At 35.5% G+C, this 19635-nt stretch overlaps 1 protein-coding gene across 2 annotated transcripts; it reads right to left on the reverse strand.

Annotated features, from left to right (window-relative positions):
* Positions 1-399: 399 nt before the first annotated feature.
* Positions 400-19131, reverse strand: hat1 (histone acetyltransferase 1). 2 transcript variants are annotated; one of them, XM_034044022.2, is made up of 12 exons: positions 18987-19131; positions 16806-16877; positions 15010-15085; positions 13830-13950; positions 6667-6846; positions 6210-6331; positions 5599-5703; positions 4724-4830; positions 3758-3909; positions 3431-3547; positions 2519-2589; positions 564-771 (listed from the first exon to the last, which is right to left on the reverse strand). In XM_034044022.2, exons 1-12 carry the CDS (start codon positions 18991-18993, stop codon positions 744-746), a joined length of 1158 nt encoding a protein of 385 aa, XP_033899913.2. In that variant the 5' UTR covers positions 18994-19131; the 3' UTR covers positions 564-743. The 2 variants fall into 2 exon arrangements, with proteins under 2 accessions (XP_033899912.2, XP_033899913.2); XM_034044021.3 differs by lacking the exon at positions 2519-2589 and having other exon boundaries at positions 400-771; positions 18987-19130.
* Between the last annotated feature and the right edge of the window lie 504 nt (positions 19132-19635).

Raw genomic sequence — 19635 nt, forward strand, 5'->3', positions numbered from 1 at the left:
ATGTTCATTTGTAGTTTCCTTGGATGATTAGATTAATAATAATAATAATAATAATAATAATAATAATAATTATACAGAATAAGGACAAAATTATGTATGATAAAAAGTTCTTATCTACAGTCTTACCCTTAAACACAAAGCCTATTTGAATCATTTTTCTGTAACCAAGCCAAGAACAATGAAAACTGTATCATAATATGCAATGTGGATTTTTTTTTTTATTTCTGTATTAGGTTCTTGAAAACTTAGGTCAGTTTAGGAAAAACATGTTATTACTTGAATTCTACACACAAAAAAACTGACAAGAGTAAAACCTAAAAAGATACTAGCTGGATCATCACATTAAGTGAGGCAAGATGTTTCAATGATTTGATGTGTCGAAGTTTTGAAAACGTGGAGTTTTCTTTTTTTTTTTTTACTGTTTAACAGTTCTTTAAAAACACCAGATGGTAAGTTAGTTTAATAGATGTTTGTTAACAGTGCCACGAGTAAGCAGACACGTGTTGCACCCTGCTAGACAGACACTGGAAAACAAAACAAAAAAAATAAATAACAGACTGAAGAAATTGTATTTTGTATTATTTATACACAGGAATACAAGATTCACGCTTGTGCAAGACGTTCCAGAACTCGTCTGTATTCTTCTACAAGATCTTGGTAGCTCTTCTCCAGTTCCTCATGCTGCGTCTTAAGGTCTATTTGGCTCATCTGATTGCCCAACTCCTCAGGCCTAAGACACTTCCTCATCTTGGCAAGTTCCCTTTGGTTTTTCTAGACACAAAAGTAAACACATGGGTATTAATCATTGATTGAGAAAACAATTACCACAGCACAACACAGAAACAATTAAAAAAAAAAAAGTGGGATGGCAGATTTCAAAAAGGTTACTATGATGTACTATGTGTTAAACTTATACAGTATAAGGAACATAAATAAATGCCAGAGAATTTTAAATAAATGGTTTATATTATACACTACAATGTTTTATTCAATTAAGACTTGGGATCAGAGGATAAATATTCTCAGCAGGATCACAATCCCTTACTGTTCATTTAAGTAGTGTAACTAATTGATTACTGCAGGTGACAATAGGGCTGAATGATCCACATGATATACTGCAACTGTTCTGTCTGCTGTCAGTCTTACTCAAAACACATCTTTCCATTAATTGGGAAACAACCTGAAGCCACAAGTCTTTGTTTACTAGTGTTTACCAATGGTTTGTAGCTAGTCTGGTACTCAAGGTTAATATATATATATATATATATATATATATATATATATATATATATATATATATATATATATATATATATATATATATAATTAGAATATGTACCTTGTGTGACCAACTAAGTATATTTACTGTATCCATGTTATCAAAAATGTATATAAAATAAATAAAGTAACCTAATTTTTTAATTTTTTTTTTTTTATGTGGTTTGTTTTTGTTTTTGTTGTGCATGATGTGAAGATCGTGAAAGCAGTCCTCTGTTTATGCATAGGTAAGCCCAATGTAATTGCAGTTTAACGTATATAAGTATATTCTCCATTATACTGTAGCTGATCTCTCTGCTGCAGAGTGACCCCTACAGGGAAATTCACAATTACGGTTGTTGGCTATTCCACAAGACCTCATTTCCAGCAGGCAGTTATGTAGCTGATATAAGGAGAGACATTTTTACAGCTTCTCTACACAGTCACTTTGATGATCTTACACAGTGGTACTCGCTTGTGGCTTGTTCAGTCCATTCCAAACTAGGAACTCAGTTGTTGAACACCCAGGTTCAATTAAACAATTAGAAGACCTAATGACATGGTTGGAAAAGATACTGGCCAGAAATGAGTACCAGTTATCTAACAGGAGGAATTGGGCAGAGAGAGAATACTGGTTTGCTAGGAGTGCGAGACAAAAATAGGTTTTCTGCCAATCAATTCCCTGATCCTGGTGCTATGTGATGTCATTTCTCAAACACACACACACACTCACACACACACACACACACACTACAGGATGAAGGATAATCCTACACAGATGCAAGCATGATCTGCTATCTAGCACTGCATTCAGTCCCACTGGAATATGGGTCTTCAGGGTAAAAAAAAAAAAAAATTTAAATCCATCTGGATTCCAGATCTTTCCTGTCCGTTTTCCCCAAAGAAAAGGGGTTTCTGCTATTTAATAACTGATGTCAGCAAAGTGTACTGCTTCTTGTTTGCTGGGATTGAAAGTTCCAATAGTGCGCCTGTGTTGTTATCCAGGTGCACTAGCTGTCTTGTGTTCTCCCTTCAGGACAGAGCCGATGGGCACTGGAAACCATATAACTACATTGCATTTTTAAATCTTACAATTCACTGCTAGTTGTCCGATCTGGACAAGAGAAACTTGACGTTTTAATCAAATGCATTTTTTTACTGTATACCATTATCTTCACTGTTTTTTATGGATTTGTGCAGATCCAACACCCCCCCAATCATTCACACCCCAATAACCTTTTGTAAATGAGATGCAAATTACCTAGGTCCTAGTGAACTGAATCCTAGGGAATTCCACATAACATCATGGAGATAGCAGGGGGAATGTAGTGCCTGAATCAACAAAAAAGCCCGACAAATAACCACTTCACCCACAACTTGCCTTTGCAAGCACCAACTTTCCTGAAGACTGACAGCAATGTAATGCTGTCACAAAGGGAGACATGCAAGCCCCCCCCCGTGGACATCTCAGTAAGTACTTAGACAGCACATTAGAATGCTAATTTATTAATAAGCTGTGTGCCCCTGAAAATAAGGATAGGGGTCACAAAGGCATTCAAGAAAATCCTGACTTCTCAGCCCAGATAAAGACTAAATAACTCTGAGATGTTGTTTCTTTGTGTTCCAGACATGCATGGGGTGGGTGTGTAAACAGAAAACCTCTGAACTAAGCATACAAGCCAAATCATAAAGAATCTCATCAACAACAACAACTTTAATTTGGCACATGATGAAAATCAGAACACCTCCATTTCACTACTGATAAAATCTGAAACATAAAATGTCAATATATAAATGTGCTAGGTAGGGGATGCAAGTGTATAAACAAAGGATATTGATATTCTATGACAAAATTATATTGTATTCATTTGACAAAACGCTGGCATTGAACCTTTACAGTCTTTACAGTCACCTGCCCGTGCACCCCAGACACGAGGTCTCTTGAATAAAAACCCACCTTTCTTAAGTAGTCCCACGTGTTACTGTATGTATCGAAGTGACATGTCCTTTTAAAAAAAAATGTGGGATCTTTCAAAACGGTCTACTTGCATGCTGTGTATACTCATTTTTTTTTTTCCTCTCTCTCTCAAAATTACAGGGCATACTTTTATGTAGAACAAAAGTAAAATTCATAAAGCCTCAACAATGGCTTAACTTTTGACTCCACACGTACCTTGTATGGGCCGACAAGTCTTCTTTTAATTTCCAAACTGTATGCTTTTGCGTGCTCCAGATCACTCATGTCTGTGTTATGCAGACGCAGGATTTCATACACTCGTCTTGCATGTTTCTGATAAAAAAAAATTATGAATATACGTGAAGGATTTTAATCTTAATGTGCATGTTACCAATACTAGTAACTTAAAATACATCATCTGTTTGTCTTACTGACTTTCTGCCATAGGCAAATAAACCTGAAATAAAAGCCAGTCAGATATGCAACAAGCCTGATGAGTTATTGTATCACAGTGTAAATAACACTCATTGTTTTGAAAGTTACCTTGTTTATCTTTAACTTTTCCTGGACCTCTTCTACCATTTTATGACTAAATCCTTGGATTAGTTGATCTGGTGAAAAAGATGGCAACGACTGGCAGAGTTTTGCATGGACAAAGTCCCTGAGTTTGATATAACTTTCAGATGGATCTTCAGCTGAAATTAAAGAAGAGGACCGAGTAAGTATTTGGAGACAGTCAGTCACAGTTTTAGAGATGAAGTACAACAGCAACATTGTGCAGTGCAGTGTAATCAGCAGCCATTTAAGTTAGCCATTAAACGGACATTGCAAAATTACCTAAAATGAAAGCCACACAAAATATAAAAAAAGTGGGTTTACACTACTGGACCAGGAGAAGATTAAAGAAAAAACGCACATCAGTTTTAAAATCATCATGTCAAAAAGCCAATCAATCAATCAATCAATCAATCAATAAAGTGCTCAATACAAGTTCTAGCAGTCTTGAAACAGGAACATAATTATGTTGCTGTTGGGATGCGATTGTGCAGCATGTGGTGAACAGATTTCTGTTACAACTACCAGCAATTTACATACATCCGGCCCTCAAATTGTCCCTGTGTAGAGGAAGTCAGTGCAGAACTGCATTTTTACACAAACAGGAGACAAGATTTCACTTTTGCATGAATAAAATATATTTTAGGAGATATTATCCATCATGTTTTTTGAGACATAAAAGATTTTATTCTTAAAACAGATCTATGCTCTTCTCAACTTAGACACAGAAACACTACTAAATATAAAAATATCAAAATACCAATGCAAATCTAACTACTTTGAATCATAAAAAAATATTTTAAAAGTAGTTAGTTATGAAAAGGTATACAGAATAAAAACATGATACTGTACTCAAATGCTCATTTCAAAATAAATACTGTTTTTACACAATGCATTTATTTTTATGTTATAAAGAAATATTTGTATATGTTATTCTCGAAAGCTGCCACATACCAGTTATGTCCAAAACTTTAGGGGCTGTGAGATAATACCGATGAATAGCTTCAAGCAGCTGAGCTCCATGACCTTCTCCTTGGAATGGGGGAAGAATTAACATTTGGCTGGTTTGAAACAAAAACATCAAAGAATTAATTACTGAACAGCAACGCTGCATATTCTCAAATATTACATTTTTTCTTTCTTTCACCAGTGCTATACACCCACCCCCTCCCACATACACACACACACACACACACAAGAAAGCAGAAACTGGTTTGAATGTCATCAGCAGAAAAATGTAGAAATTAATAAATAGGTCATTCTACTTTAATTTAAAGTAAATTTAATTTTCAAACTACCATTTTTATGTAGCTTTTAAATTCAATTAAAATGTATGCAGTTATCTTTAGAGAAAAAAAAGTTTATAATGTTTTAAATTGTTATACAATATTCTTGTAAATAAATAGCCTATCCATACAAGCAAGTAAAAATATGTAGTAATATGGTAACAAAAGTTATATATTAAATGCTGTTATACTTCATATACTAGTCTATAGTGTTATGTCTGGATTTTTGGTTACTCTTTTTTACTTAAAACAAAATGCATTGCTTGTAATAAATAAATAAACAAACACTGCCAACCCAGTCAAATATGTATTTTTACAAACTTAAATAAAAAACACCACCACCACCCTCCCCCAACCCAGAAACTTGCTTGTCCATTGGCTTAAATTTAGCTCCACTTATTTCATTCAAATGTAAAATAGAAGTTTTTAGCATTAGGTTAGTTAGTTAAGCCAGTAATTTGGCACAAGAGATAAAAGCGGAAGGAAATGTATAATTTTTTTTTTTGTTACACAAAAGCAAGGCACGTGTTTGCTACCAATTACCTTACACGCGGCCGGGTTTTGTCTGGGTACACATAGTAATTATAGACCGTCATGTAGCCAACAGTTGCGAAGAGTGTCTCTCCGTCCTTATTATACTTCTCAAATCTGCAGATAAAACACACAGGCAAGCAGGTCAATTACAGCCACGCTCCCATGCGGCGTCCATTTTCTCTTCCATTCTCTGACTGAGTTTTCAGTGTCAGCATGCTACACTGAGCAGACCCAATTGGTACACCTGCTACGGTTTGAATGTACAATTCACTTAATTGGTGCACAGCAACTTAAAAAAATCAGGCCTCTTTACATCACTTCAGTCCATTTGCCCATTGTTGGAATGAATGGGTAGCAAGCAAAAGAAAACACTGGCTGAGCTCATTTTACTGTTTAAGCCCACATTCAGTCAATCAAAAGACAACAGCATTCAATGCAGCTTTAGCCCAAAAAAAGTCTTCCAATGCACAAAGAAAGAAAACTCTTGCCAGATAAACAATGGTGGTCTTTCCTGGGAAAAATATCATTAAACCAGCCTAGTAATTGGGGGAAACCACAATTAAAGCAGAGGGCTTTATTGAGGCAATAAGGTCTAACGTTGCCTCAAGGACTGTACTTACATAAGAAAGTAGTCCCATCTTTCATCATCCACATCGATAAAGCTGGCTGTCTCAATGAACCACATCAGGAAGGTCTGAAGCCTCTCATGGTACTCTTTAAAGCCAGGACAGGACATCTCAGCCTAGGGAAAAAAAGCCAGGCTAAATCAGCTTGGATTGATCACTTTGAAGGGCTGAATAAACTGAGGGGGAACAATAAGACTCTCCGGTGGGAAAGTGCCCAGTGCCGCAGTTATCTGGTTTACCATCAAACACGTTCACAGGGACAATAATTGGAGCCTATTAGGATAAGTGAATTGCACATTGCAGCTGGACCAAACCACTGCAAAAAAAAAAAAAAAAAAGAACAAGACACAGAAATCTACAATATGATGAGGAACATCACTTTTTACAACAAACAAAAGGCTCTCTTTGATGCCAGGCATATTTTTTACAAAGGAAAAAATAGGTTGTTTACCTTGTAGATTTGGTAGGTAATATCTTCACCTGCTTCCTCGTTATGTACCGAATACGTATGGAGCAGGCTTCCAAAAGGCTTGAATTTAGCTTCTTTTTCCAACAAAGAAACAAAGTCCTCTGTGTTGCTGCAGGATCTGGCTGGGATTATTTCACGGATTTTACTTTCAACATCATCAGGCTAAAACAGAAAGAAAGAGAGAAATAATGTGTTAGACAAAAGCTACAAATGTTAAGGTGTGTTATGTTTAATAAACTTGGGGAAAAAATAAGAATCACAAGAATGTATAAAGAATGACAACTTGAATGAAATTAAAGCATAAAGATACCGATAAAGATTTTGTTGTAAATATTTTTTTATTCACAATTCTTACCACTCACTAAAAACAAGTTTGGCGAGTCAGATTAAAATGTCTGGGTCACAAAATAAAAACAATGTAAAGCCTACATAAATAATAGAGCCCCGGTAAATTACAGATAAGCATTTTATCATCAATATTTTTACTGAAAAACATTTTACAGTATGGCTTTCGATGAATTCAGGACATTGGTATCCCCAGGTCTACAACTGAAACCTGCATGTCAAGTTTTACACCTTACAAAACTGAAACCAACCTATAGTTTCAAAAACTAACACTAACATTAACAAACTAACACTAACATTAACAAAAACTAAAAAAAATGCAACAGCACAGTTAGATAAGTAGGACAAAAATCCACAGTTGGACCAAAGGGCATCTCTATAATTAACAAGTGCCCAGTTCACATATTCATCTGCTGTGATTAAAACATACAATAGGCAAGTTCTTTCCAAAAGCAACGGGGGTTTCTGTGTCCATTATCAACATATACTATGCCCCCCACACAGTCATTCATTGCATTTTCAAATGCATAGTCCACCGTTTCGATTTTGGCCATTTGAAAATAATGCTTAGATCTACTGAAGAAAACTATAGGTAAAAGACAATACACTTATTTAGCAGTGTTAGTTAAATGTTAGTAAAACACACCCCCTGACACAACATTAATGCAATGTTTGAGCCATAAGTATGATTAAAAAGAAGATGCCCATGACCAACATCCACTGTACTAGCATGTAAAAATGTAAGTTTGACATACAGATGGACAAGTTCAATAACTTTACAATAGTGGTAATGGGCAAGAGTATATAGGTGCAGAACGAAGGCTCCCACAACGTAGCTCCCACAGGGTAGCTCACACAGCGTAGTGCTGCGTGCGCAATTTGTAATTTACATAGTGCTTCATTGACCCTCAACACTCCTACCACATGACAAAAATACCCCACGAACCTTAGGTTTAGGGTTAGGTTACTGTTATGAAATAAACGTTGTTTTACTACCTAAATGTATCACCCTTATGTGATCGGGCTGTAGCATATGATGACGTCTATTACAAGTTGCGCACGCAGCACTACCCTGTGTAAGCTACGCTGTGGGTGCCTTCGTTCTGCAGCAATACCCCTCTCGTAATCGGGGATAGCAATACAAACTCCTGTAGCTAAACAGTATTACTATATTTTCTACATTAAAGTTCATGCAGCCATGCCAACATGGATTCCGATATTAGAAGGAAGGGTGGGGTGGGGGGCACTATAGCATATGGGCCAAGTCAACCAGTTCCCCAGTTATGTGGAAGGAGGGACTGTGCTTTTCAAGCTGCCAATAGGCTGCACATGAGACCTTGGTTTGGATTACCAGTTACCCTTCCTTTTTGCATTGGGTTGAGAATGTAAAATACAAAAAATGGGTGCAATTGCAGAAAATGTGTTTACAGCATTTTTTTTTTTACTTTACTAAATTAAACAAGTGCCTAATTACTACATGACAATAAGGCCACCTATCAAGGGCTTTTCAACACTTTGGACAAAACAGATCCTATTGTGAACACCGTTGCCCATGTCTAAAATTCACTATAGGTCAAAGATTCTAAATTCTCGCTTGGTTAAATTCACCCTACAATGGGGTCTGTATATCTATCTCACTTAAATTGCTAAGCCATTATACTGAATGGCGTCCAATTAGTACTTGGATAAAGTCTTCCCCTTTGTGTTCATAAGGAAAAATAGTTTTTGGGATATCTTTTTTTGCAGTAAATTAAACAATATAATTTATTTGGTAACAAATATGGTAGAAGGTATTTCAGCACTAAGTAACTTTATAGAAAGATTACCCCAGGATATTAAATTAGTTTGCTAGTTTTGAGATGTGTCATCTTTCTAGAACAAAACTTTGGCCTTCCCATAAAAAACAAACACCCATTATGTTTAGGGGTATATGTATATGATTAGAATTTGGTATTAGAGACAATAAGCCCTGGACTTTACTCAGTCCTTTTTGTCTTCATTTTGAATGTCAATGTTGTCAGTACAATAGCTACACATGTACCAGTAATAAAGAAATAAAGCATGTCTACACTGACTGACTGCAAAACTTATACAACTCTTAATAAACAATTACACATGTAAACAGGCAAATGGTTAATGCATTTTGAAAAAACACCAATAAAACCCATTTATTATTGTAACACACTAGCAAGATGAGAACAAGTTACTGCTTTTTACCTCACCCATCTTTTTCGATAAAAACCATGGCAAAATAAGGCTGCATTGTGCTTTCGTTAGGAATTGTTTACTTCCCGATTAACCCGGAATATACGGAATGAAAAGCATTGCAGTATTACAAAAAAGTAAACCATTAGGCAATCAAGGCTGTCAGCTGAGCAGAGCTGAAATTCCCTTTCTTCGTTGAGTGAAAGACCACTTAATTGAATACATTTACTACTTATCCAAAACCATGAATATTTGATGAAGTTCCACAATAATGTATTTCTGCTTCTCACCGGGCAATAAAATGTAGTGAATTGATCTCACCTTAACAAAACCCTGTACATCAATATGAGCCCTTCTCCAAGCCTGCCAGTGAATTCAATAAAATTAACTTGCCCCCAGTTCCAAAGATTTAGGGACAATAAGCCCTAGATTTTACTCAGTAGAATTTGCAGTGAGTTCAGCTGTAATGTTTGTATTGTATCCATTTCCACAAGGATTGCCATAAGAACACTTTGTATTAACTTGCTAAGCAGCTCTTTCACACCATTTACATGCATGATGGCCATTAGTTCTATACCAAGACCCTTGCTGCTCTGCATTCAAAACGGGGAAATTAAGAAGCTCCAGACAAAATGCAGTACAAAAGGCTAATACAACATGCTACTAATTCCTCTCTTTTCAGCCATCACCTCATTTCTAAGTGGATGTAATGCACCTGCAGATGAATAGCACTTTACCAGTATTATCTTTTGAACTACATTTTTGAGAAATCGGGGCTATAAACAGGGGCCAAGGATAAACAAGTTATATTGTCAATGTTCAGTCCATGTACCACTTAATGTAGAACTCAAGCTTTTACCTAGTTTAGATATTGCAATGCGTTTCTGCTGCTTTGTTTCTGTTCCCATATAAATTTATCTAAACAATAAGCATTAGAATACATTTATAACAGCACCTGCAAGATAGACAAGTATCTAGATATTTAGCAATTGTTTTTCTATTATATCCCCTTCCGTCTCTTTTTTTAATTTAAATTTTTAGAAATAAAAAACAACAATTTGTGTGAACTCTATGGAGTTCGAGAAGTTGCCCTGCCATAACTTTTGCATTATAAAATATAAATATATAGGAAACTTAAAATGGAACAATTGTGCACACTGTGACTGAAGGGGATATTGTTTATAATAGAAGAGTGCATGTATAAAATGAAAGTGAATAAATAAAAGCACGCTATTTTTTTTTTTTTTTGTATTAAAATGTAAGCTGCAATTTCAAGGAACTCTTAAGGATACCAGCTATATTATAACTAGGGCTTCTGTTTTTCGGGTTTTATTAATTGTATTTTTCGGTGCTTATTTTAGCTATTTTCGAGTTTTATGGAAATCGTTTTTTTTCGGGGCATTCGTTTTTGATATACTGTATGAAATTAGTGTTTTCGGTTACTTCCCAAAATGCTTGAGAGGTTTTTTTTTTGTTTTTTTTGGTGTGCATGTGTGTCAAAATACGTATAACAACTCGACAGTACTTGCACACTTAAGTTGTACCTTCTTCCCTTTGCTGTCTTCCACAACGAAATCCCTATGGTCACGGGCACATTCTTCTGGGGTTTCTGGGTGTACGCATTTTTGTACAATACAGCTTTAAATCCCGCTAACAAGCCTCCATCCTGATTGTAATCTCGTTTTAAATCTCGCAAGCAGAGACTCCAATAGAAATATAGGAATGTTCTGTCACTCAGTAGTTGGGGCAGGTTTAAAGTATTCAAAACTAATCAATGATAGATACAAGTCAGGAAGGCAGGACATTGCCCAGCAGCACAGGGAAATGTATTTATTATTATTTTGTAGTAAGTTTTATTTTTTTAAATGTGAAAAGGGTAAAGTCAACGTGAATAGATTAACCATTTCCACAGTTTTTACAGTGTTTTCCGGTGTTTATTGGCTATCCACCAATTTAATTTTTTTAAATTGTTTTATCGAAAAACAAAAATCCGAAAAAACACAAAAATCAGAAGCCCCAATTATAAAAAATACCTACTGAAAAATACCGTAATATATCAAAACTTATCAATTAAAAATAAGAACTTGCAAATCAACACAACACCAAAGGTTTTTGTTATGCCCTTGCTTTGTTCTTTGTTTTTCTTTGACCTTGCAAATACAAAGAGCTCATACACTTTGGCTAACCTTTGTTAAGAACACATTTGACTCATGCGAATTGAAGCACATGTTTTTTTTACTTTGTTTACTTCTGCATACTTTATTTTTTATTTAGGTAATTTTTTGATACAAGGAGACTGAAAGGTAGGATTTTGAAGAAATACTGATCTCTAATTTTATTAGCATCTGTTTCACATCTGTTTCCCACTTTACTGACCAAAATAAGCAGTGAAAAAAAAATATTTCGTACAATAGCAGGATCACAAGCCATAAAATGACTTCTGATGCCTTCAACGTCCCAATATTCTGATTTGTTTGGAACCATCCCTATAGTAAACAATAAGCTGCAATTAAGGAAAACAACTCCAATCACTGAAATATTTGATGTTTTAGGAAAGGGAACTTTAACTACGACAATTACTCACACCCCCCCTTCTATTTCAGAGACAGCTGCACAATGAACTCTGCCCCATAGACCTCCATCTATATTGCACATTGCGCCAGCTGTATTACTCTGTAATATCTTAGACCCAGTAAAGCCCTGTCCATCAAAGAATTAATTTTACTTGATGCTGGTATCATTAGCTCCTGTGTTTGAATGTACTCTATAGAGATCACTTCTTCACCAGGGAACTATATCATTTTAACATTCAATTCAATTGATCTAAATATAATAATCATTTAGGTATTAAAAATGGGCCCTTTGTGTACCACGATTATGATGGTATATGTATGCAAGTGTTCATGAACCACCACAGAAGGCTCCAGCTTAATGATTTAAATGGCTATTTATTGAACATACCACAATATTGACCAAAAAGGTGACTGTGCATAATGTATAATTTATGTTAGTTGTATATGCATACTTCTGTCTTTGCTTCCAAATAGTCATGCCCGTAATTCGATAACTTAATAATTTGTACATTTCCTGATTCCTTTTACTGTTCTGGCTGCCTGAAGAATACTGGGGTGCCCCTGCACCCAGAGAACATTTTTTTTCCCTCCATAATAATTTGATTACAAAGGAAAAACCATCACTTCCATAATGATAGTCACATTCATGCCATCATTGTTGTCACACTGTCCATGGTATTTTGGATTAAGATTATAAAAAAGTAACAGCTTATTTTATCAACCTAAACATGGGCAAAGGAAGTGCCTTTAGCCACTGTACTCATTACTTGTCAAACTCTCTCCCTAAGTAAATCAGGAACTGAGCTCTCTGATGATCCTTAAAATCAACACTTTTCTAGCTTAATGTTTGGTTTGTAAATATTTATTTTGGTGTTTACTGTGCACTGAATATATATATTATCGTATTGTATAATCACAGTTTGAAACATCCACACTATACTCCAGTGCTCAAATCTTTAGTCTCTCCATTTTTGTAGGAGACAATGGTCATTTCTTGGAGGATGCATGAATAATTTGCTTTTTCTTTCCATAGAGTCAACAAGGATTTATATTATTTAGTTTACCCCTCAACATACTACATTTTACAGACCAGAAAATAAAGTTGGCAATAAATGGACTACTATAGCATTGTCAGAAAATAAAACACTCTATAAGCACAAATATAATAACTGAAATATGCATTCAATATTGCACAGAAGTAAACCTATGTTAACTCCATACCCAAACAGCAGAAATAGTACAAATGGAAACACGTTGCAAAATATCTTCAGTCAATCAGTTTTAGGAACCCAAAACAAATGAGAATGAAAAGGAGACACAAGGTTTCAATGGGCACAAGTCTAGACACATTTTTTCTCTCTTTTCTTTTTTTTAACCACAAGAAACACTGGATAGATACTCCAGCAGAAATCATAGGTGGTCCCTTTTGACACACAGTAAAGTATACCAGTCCCTGCAGAGAGCTTTGCAGATCCACTCAATTCAAAGTTTAATCTTGGACCCCCTGTCTGCATTGTGAAAAGCACCTCCCTTTGAGTGGGACGATTAATATTTGCTTCAAAAGAGAAACCAGACTGGGATTAGACTGTTATACATTATGGTGCTTTGTTGCATATGAATCTCTGAAGTTGCAGAGTAATTCAGGACTAACCCTCGACAGTCCATGTTGTCACATACACAACTGCACTTGAGGTGAGGTTACTCGTGGCATTAAACATGAAGTAATTATCTGTTCAATAATTCAGTAGATTTTTTTTTTTTTTTTTTTTGGGGGGGGGGGGGGAGGGGGATTGGTTGATCCTTAAACAGGTTTCATACTAACAAATAATGATAAATAATACTCTACTGAAATAAAAATAAAAATCCTTGTGGATAAACAATGCATTCTATATTGATGGCAGATGCTTACTAGAAACAATTCTTGTATCAACATCAATTGTATGTCTACTGTAGGACCCAAACTATGGGTATGTAAAAATATTTTAAGTTTAACCCCTAAACTTCTCTACCCAAAATAATTACCTCCACACAGTCAATGGTATCAGTCACTTTCGATGTATACTTGACATTAAGGAGTGTAGTCAGGTTCCCAGCACTGCAAAACAGCTGGATTTGAAGGCCTTTGTATCCAAATGCTACTTCACTGAAAAGAGAAGAAACCAAAGACCGCTTGGATTAAACCATTCGAATCAGTGTATTGCAAACCAGTCAGTGTATCATGGTGGACTACACCGACTTCCTTTATCAATCTCAAATATACGTTTGATAACTATATAGGCCTGTTTATTTCAGTTTGTCATTCTTGCCTTGTTTGGCATAAAGCAGTGAGGCCAGGCACACCTATATCTAAATTCAACAGATACAATTATTCAGGGGCAGATCCAGACTTTCATTGAGGTGGTGGGGGTCAAGACTGTCACGAAGTGGGGATACCCGATACGAAACATAGTTAATGTAAACAATATTTTGACATTTTTAATGGGGTGGGGGGGGGGGTGATCCGGACCCCCAGGACGCCCCCTCGGATCCACCCATGTTATTGTACCAATATTATTTAACAAACACGTACATTTTACACCAAGTGTGTAACTGTTGTACAAGTGTAATGCAGATATTTATTGTAGGGGCACTTGAGAATCTGGTGAGGGAAGAAAAATTACTTCAGTGGGCAATGACCATTATTGTGTACTGCATGCAGCTATAAAACACCTAAAAACACTGCATCAGATCTAAAAGAAAATTTTAAACACCATTTAGTCATTTTAAAAGAATACATGGCACGGCTGAAAGCACATTTTAATTATGAACACCTACAAGCAGTGAATACAAAACTTTCCAGAAGTCTGAGAAGCCAAATAGAGCAGTCACTTCAAATTACACTCATCACTGCAGTGTGCCAAAACATAATGACATCATTACCCATCAACATTGTTATGGGTAATGCAGATCACAATACCCCCGTCTAGTCTGTCCACCATACCCATCATTATTTTAGGATAAGCATGGGAGTGCTGGCTGCTGTCTAATGTCAGATTCATTACATGGGAGATGCATCACACAACCTCATGTCTTCAGAAACAGTAAAACAAGAATACAGTAGACTGAACACCATAGTGTGTAAGCAAGATTCTTAAGTTAAAGATGTTAAAAAATAAATAAAAACAAACAAACAAAACAAACAGCAGCAGCTATAAATACTTACTCATCCCCAAATAGTTGGTGACTGTATTCTGGGTGGAATGTTGTGCTATCATCCTCCAGATCTTCTGGAAAACGCACTGTTAAAAGCACAAGGCACCATTAACCACATCACTTTTTTAAGTCACAAAGCTTGCAATACTTACTGCTTTGTTTAATACATCATGATAAATTAACTGCCAGGATGGTTCCATACATATTTGTATTGCCGTCTTGAAATATAGCTTAACACCCACGCATTAGGTAGGGACAATTTACTTTAGCACATACTATTCCCATTGCTTTTCTTTTGGCCGCAGAGCTAACAAAGTACAAAGGCACACTTTCTAAGGAAGTACATTCATGCTATGCTGCTGTAGTAGAAAGGAAGCATAGTTTTAAAATGTCTCGATCTCAGGATATACCGCTGTCAGGAGTCAAAGGGTTAAGTTCTTTAAAAAGAAAAATGGTTGTTCTGATAAGATCAGGACGACAGTGCTTTCTCACAGCAGGAAGCTCCAAAAACATGCCATTGAAACATTTCACATGACAATTTCCCACTACACTTACCATACATTTTACAGATCAATAGGCTTGCAAAGCTATGACATAATCTACCTCGCTCTAAATTACAACGAGGCAACAACATGACATCATTAATAGTCACACTATCTAGCAATAAGCACTTCTCTAAAACAGAGAGAACAAATCTCTCAATGTCTCAACTAGTACTGCACATTATACAGAAAACAGTAAATCATATGGGAAATGTGAATGAGATGCTGCCACCCCACCCCACGCCACAAGGATAGCATTGCAGGCATTAGGATTCTGTAAATAAAATCAATTGCGATTTAATTTAATTTAATTTTTTTATCAATCAAAACAAAGAGACGGCTGTAGATAAATCTCCTGTGGTTATTTTACGTGTTATTCTGCAGTTTTATACATTTTATATACATATCTGTTAACTCTGTTTATCCGGTAGTGACTTCTTCAGGTGCAGCTGCACATGCCCCTTCACAATTCACAAAGGTGTAAGCCTGTTCCCGCACAACCCGTTGCCTAGGTATTCACAAACGGCACACTCTGGGTGTCAAGTTCAGGAGTGTACATGCTTCAGGCTACAGTAGCTTACAAACAATCTTTTAACTGCTCACTAACCATTTGAAATAAATACCAGCCACTAAATTAATTCAGTACATTTCAGTTGCTATGTTTGGTAATTGAACAGTTTATTTATTTAGTACCTTCTGTGTTGATTACTAAGTTAGCAATGCAGGAGCTGGTCCCTAAACTCTGCTTCTTTGTGACTATGGAAAAATCATGAAGTTTCTAATTAAACAGCAGTTTACTGTAGTTTGTAAACATGGAAGCCCTATTGCCCACTATTAAACTAACAGGGAAATGCACACAGTGCAGTTTTTAAACCTATTTTGCTGGTGGTTGCATCCAAAAAATAGTGGGTTTTTTTGGTTTATTTTGTTTTTTTTTTTAGATATAGGAAACAATGTTTTTACCGCTTTGGAAATCCATGAGCCAATTAAGTTACATTTTATGATCTTCTTGCACGTCACTGAAAGAAATATCACATTATCCAATGCCTACCTGTTTGTGTACAATATAGGATACAGTAAACCAGTCAAGTGCCCATTTTCACTATGGAGTAAATACATTTTAAAACCTAAGGTCTGTTTCTGATGTCTGCATTTTTACCTGTGCTTTTTTTGTTTTGTAATAGATGATAATTTTGTACAACCCCTTAGTTAATTGAAAAATGTATCATAACATATCACTTAGTCCTACATAATTCCAACTTACCTAGTTTCAGACAGATGGCTTCATTGGTGTCACATTTGTACTCTGCCAGTTTCTTCTCCATTGCATTAATTGCTAGAAAGTAGTAAACATGTTAAAAAGATTATTAGTTTAGGAACAAGCAGGGTGGTTACTTTATTTTAAATACTGTTCAACTCCACAGAAGGATGCGATGTAGTGCTAGACAGCTTAGCCAAGCCACTTTTTCATTATATTGTCATTACAACGGCTTACTTGTACACAACCTTGTGCATTACAAATTATTTTTACCCCCCAAAACAGGGTGTAAAATATGTGTCCCTATAGCAACAGGAATTACTGGAGCTGAGTGGATTTACAAAATATTTTAAGAGCTTTTAAAGCATCAACCTACATGTCAGAAATGTACCTACAAAGACAGTACCTGTCAAATACTCCTAATACTTTTATATTGTCAGAACATGTCTCAGCATCTCATCAGAAGGCGTGAAAAAAAGTCAAGATTATAGGAAAGCTAAAACACTATTGTGTTCAAGCAGAGATTCACAGAAAGCCCAGGGACAAAACAATCTTACTAAAGAGGTCTCCTGGGTAAAAGCATGCAGAAAGATTGAACTTTTTTTATTGAGAGAGAGATTCTATCTCTCTCTCATATATATATATATATATATATATATATATATATATATATATATATATATATATATATAGAGAGAGAGAGAGAGAGAGAGAGAGAGAGAGAGAGAGAGAGAGAGAGAGAGAGAGAGAGAGAGAGAGGAGTAAGTAATGTAAAAAGTTATTACATGCAAACTGTTGCCTCGTTTCATCGACTTAATAAATTGTCATTGTTATGCACTCTTACCACACCTGTAGCGACAGTGGGTAACGTGGGGCTAATCCACCACTTTGTGTGATAAAAGCAGACCTGGCCTCAGGTACTGTGGAGGAAGTCATCTTAACATGAAATGTCAGGTTGTTTAGAGTGAAGGTAATGCGGTAACGTGACACAGACAAACGCATGACAGTACAAAGCTTAATATCACACTATCACAGTAATGTGCTACTATTAGAAATGTAATCACGGTTTTTTTTTGTTTGTTTTTTGTTGTTTTTTTTTTAAATCACTGCAGCCTTATTCTCTCAATACTGTTTTTGTTTTGTTTTTTCCTTCAAGAAGTGATATTAATATACAGTACACCATTTACAGGGTTACCTGACGTTCCGTATTTCAGTCTTAATTTCTTGTCCTAGTCAGAAACTGTAGTAGTGTGCTCAGAAAGTTGACAGCACGGTAATTATACAAAAATAAAATAAACGTATAGATAGATCACTTGTTTAATAATTCTGACTGTTTATTATTTTGTTTAAATTCCTGAAATATGGATATGTATTATTATTTTAATCTTTCAAATGCCACGAGCCAAGTTAGCCTTTTATTTAGTCCCTATTGTGTTTTGATTAACACAGCCGTTTGTATAATATACACACCACGTTTATTTTTTAAATTATGATTGTTATTACATACTTATTTAACTGCTTCATAGTTTCTACAGCTTCAATGCATTGATGGAAAAAATACAGTGTTTTCACTCTGGAAGTCTGTTAAGCCTGGAAGTATTTGTTAAGCTATATAACACGCCGTAGTTGTCTGTGGAATTGTTTTGCACCTGCCAGTGTCCAACTAAGTTAAGTGCACAGGAGTTGCAAGCAAACGTAGTACTTGAACTCAGTAGCACACAATAATCCAAATTTGAACAATATGAAATAAACTATATGGACGCTATAAAACGTTTATTTATCTGCACGCATTCTTAATATACATTTCCATGCATAACTTACTAAAAAGCCTGTACCAAAACAAATGCAATTAAACGGAAACTTTACGCAGTTGATGTAAAAAAATAAAATAAATAATTGAAAAACAATGTTTTTTTTTTGTTTTAAATTCTTCACTATTGACACGTGTATACTTGGTGCTGTTACATATGGCTATGACAACACATTGCTTTCTTGCCCAGTAGCTAATGCTGCTGATGCAAACCTGCAGTCTAAACTGTCAGTTAAGTCGCTGTTAACTTTCTGTGGATACTAAAATGTAACACTGTGAAACATACAGATTTATTACATACCCAGCACAACCTGGCAGTTTATCTAAATGTGTAAATATATTGCAAAAGAGGTGTTTTTATTAAATACATAACTTACCCGCCATTTCTAAAGACTGCAGTCAGACAGACGCCATAAACCCGCGCACCTGACGTTCCTTCCTATTTACCCACGTGTTTCCGCTCTATCTGACTGAAAAAAAAAACAGGGAGGGAGCTAGCATACGCCTCTGTATCCGGTGACTGTAGCTATCTAAAGGATGGTATTACATAAAGTTGTAACCAGTGTAACCGTTGATACTCGTAATTAATTCGATTTATGCTACCAACTTGATAAAGTCCAACCAGAATTTTAACAGGAAAGAAGAACACGAGTTAATTACTTGCATTACTTTTCTGACACAAAGTACAGTACTGGTAGCAAAGCTGCAATTTTTTACTAGGGAATTATTTTTTTCAGCCTTATCAAACTGCTAGTCCACTGCTAATATTTCGCAAAAATAGTAAATATGTCGTATGAAAAAAAAATATATTTGTTGGATTTAGACATTTAAACCATGTTTAACAACATGCAACCAATGTTGACTCTGAATTTCGGCAGGTTATAGTTTTTGGGAGACGTATTGTTTACATTCACAGCATACGTCTTAAACATAACTTTTTAAATACTGTACTGTAAGCACATTCACTGCAATTGGGGGAAAATTTTAATCTTATGACGAGTGTGTCACACATACTTTTTATGCTGT

The sequence above is a fragment of the Acipenser ruthenus genome, chromosome 11, assembly GCF_902713425.1.
Source record: "Acipenser ruthenus chromosome 11, fAciRut3.2 maternal haplotype, whole genome shotgun sequence".
Classification (NCBI taxonomy): Eukaryota; Metazoa; Chordata; class Actinopteri; order Acipenseriformes; family Acipenseridae; genus Acipenser; species Acipenser ruthenus.

Bases quoted from the DNA above. Each gene is read 5' to 3' on its own strand.
- hat1 (XM_034044021.3), bottom strand. The intron at 15,086-16,805 runs GTAAGTTGGAAT...TGCTTTTAACAG, and splicing joins AGCCATCTGTCTGAAACTAG to TGCGTTTTCCAGAAGATCTG. The intron at 5,704-6,209 runs GTAAGTACAGTC...TTTTATCTGCAG, and splicing joins AGATGGGACTACTTTCTTAT to ATTTGAGAAGTATAATAAGG.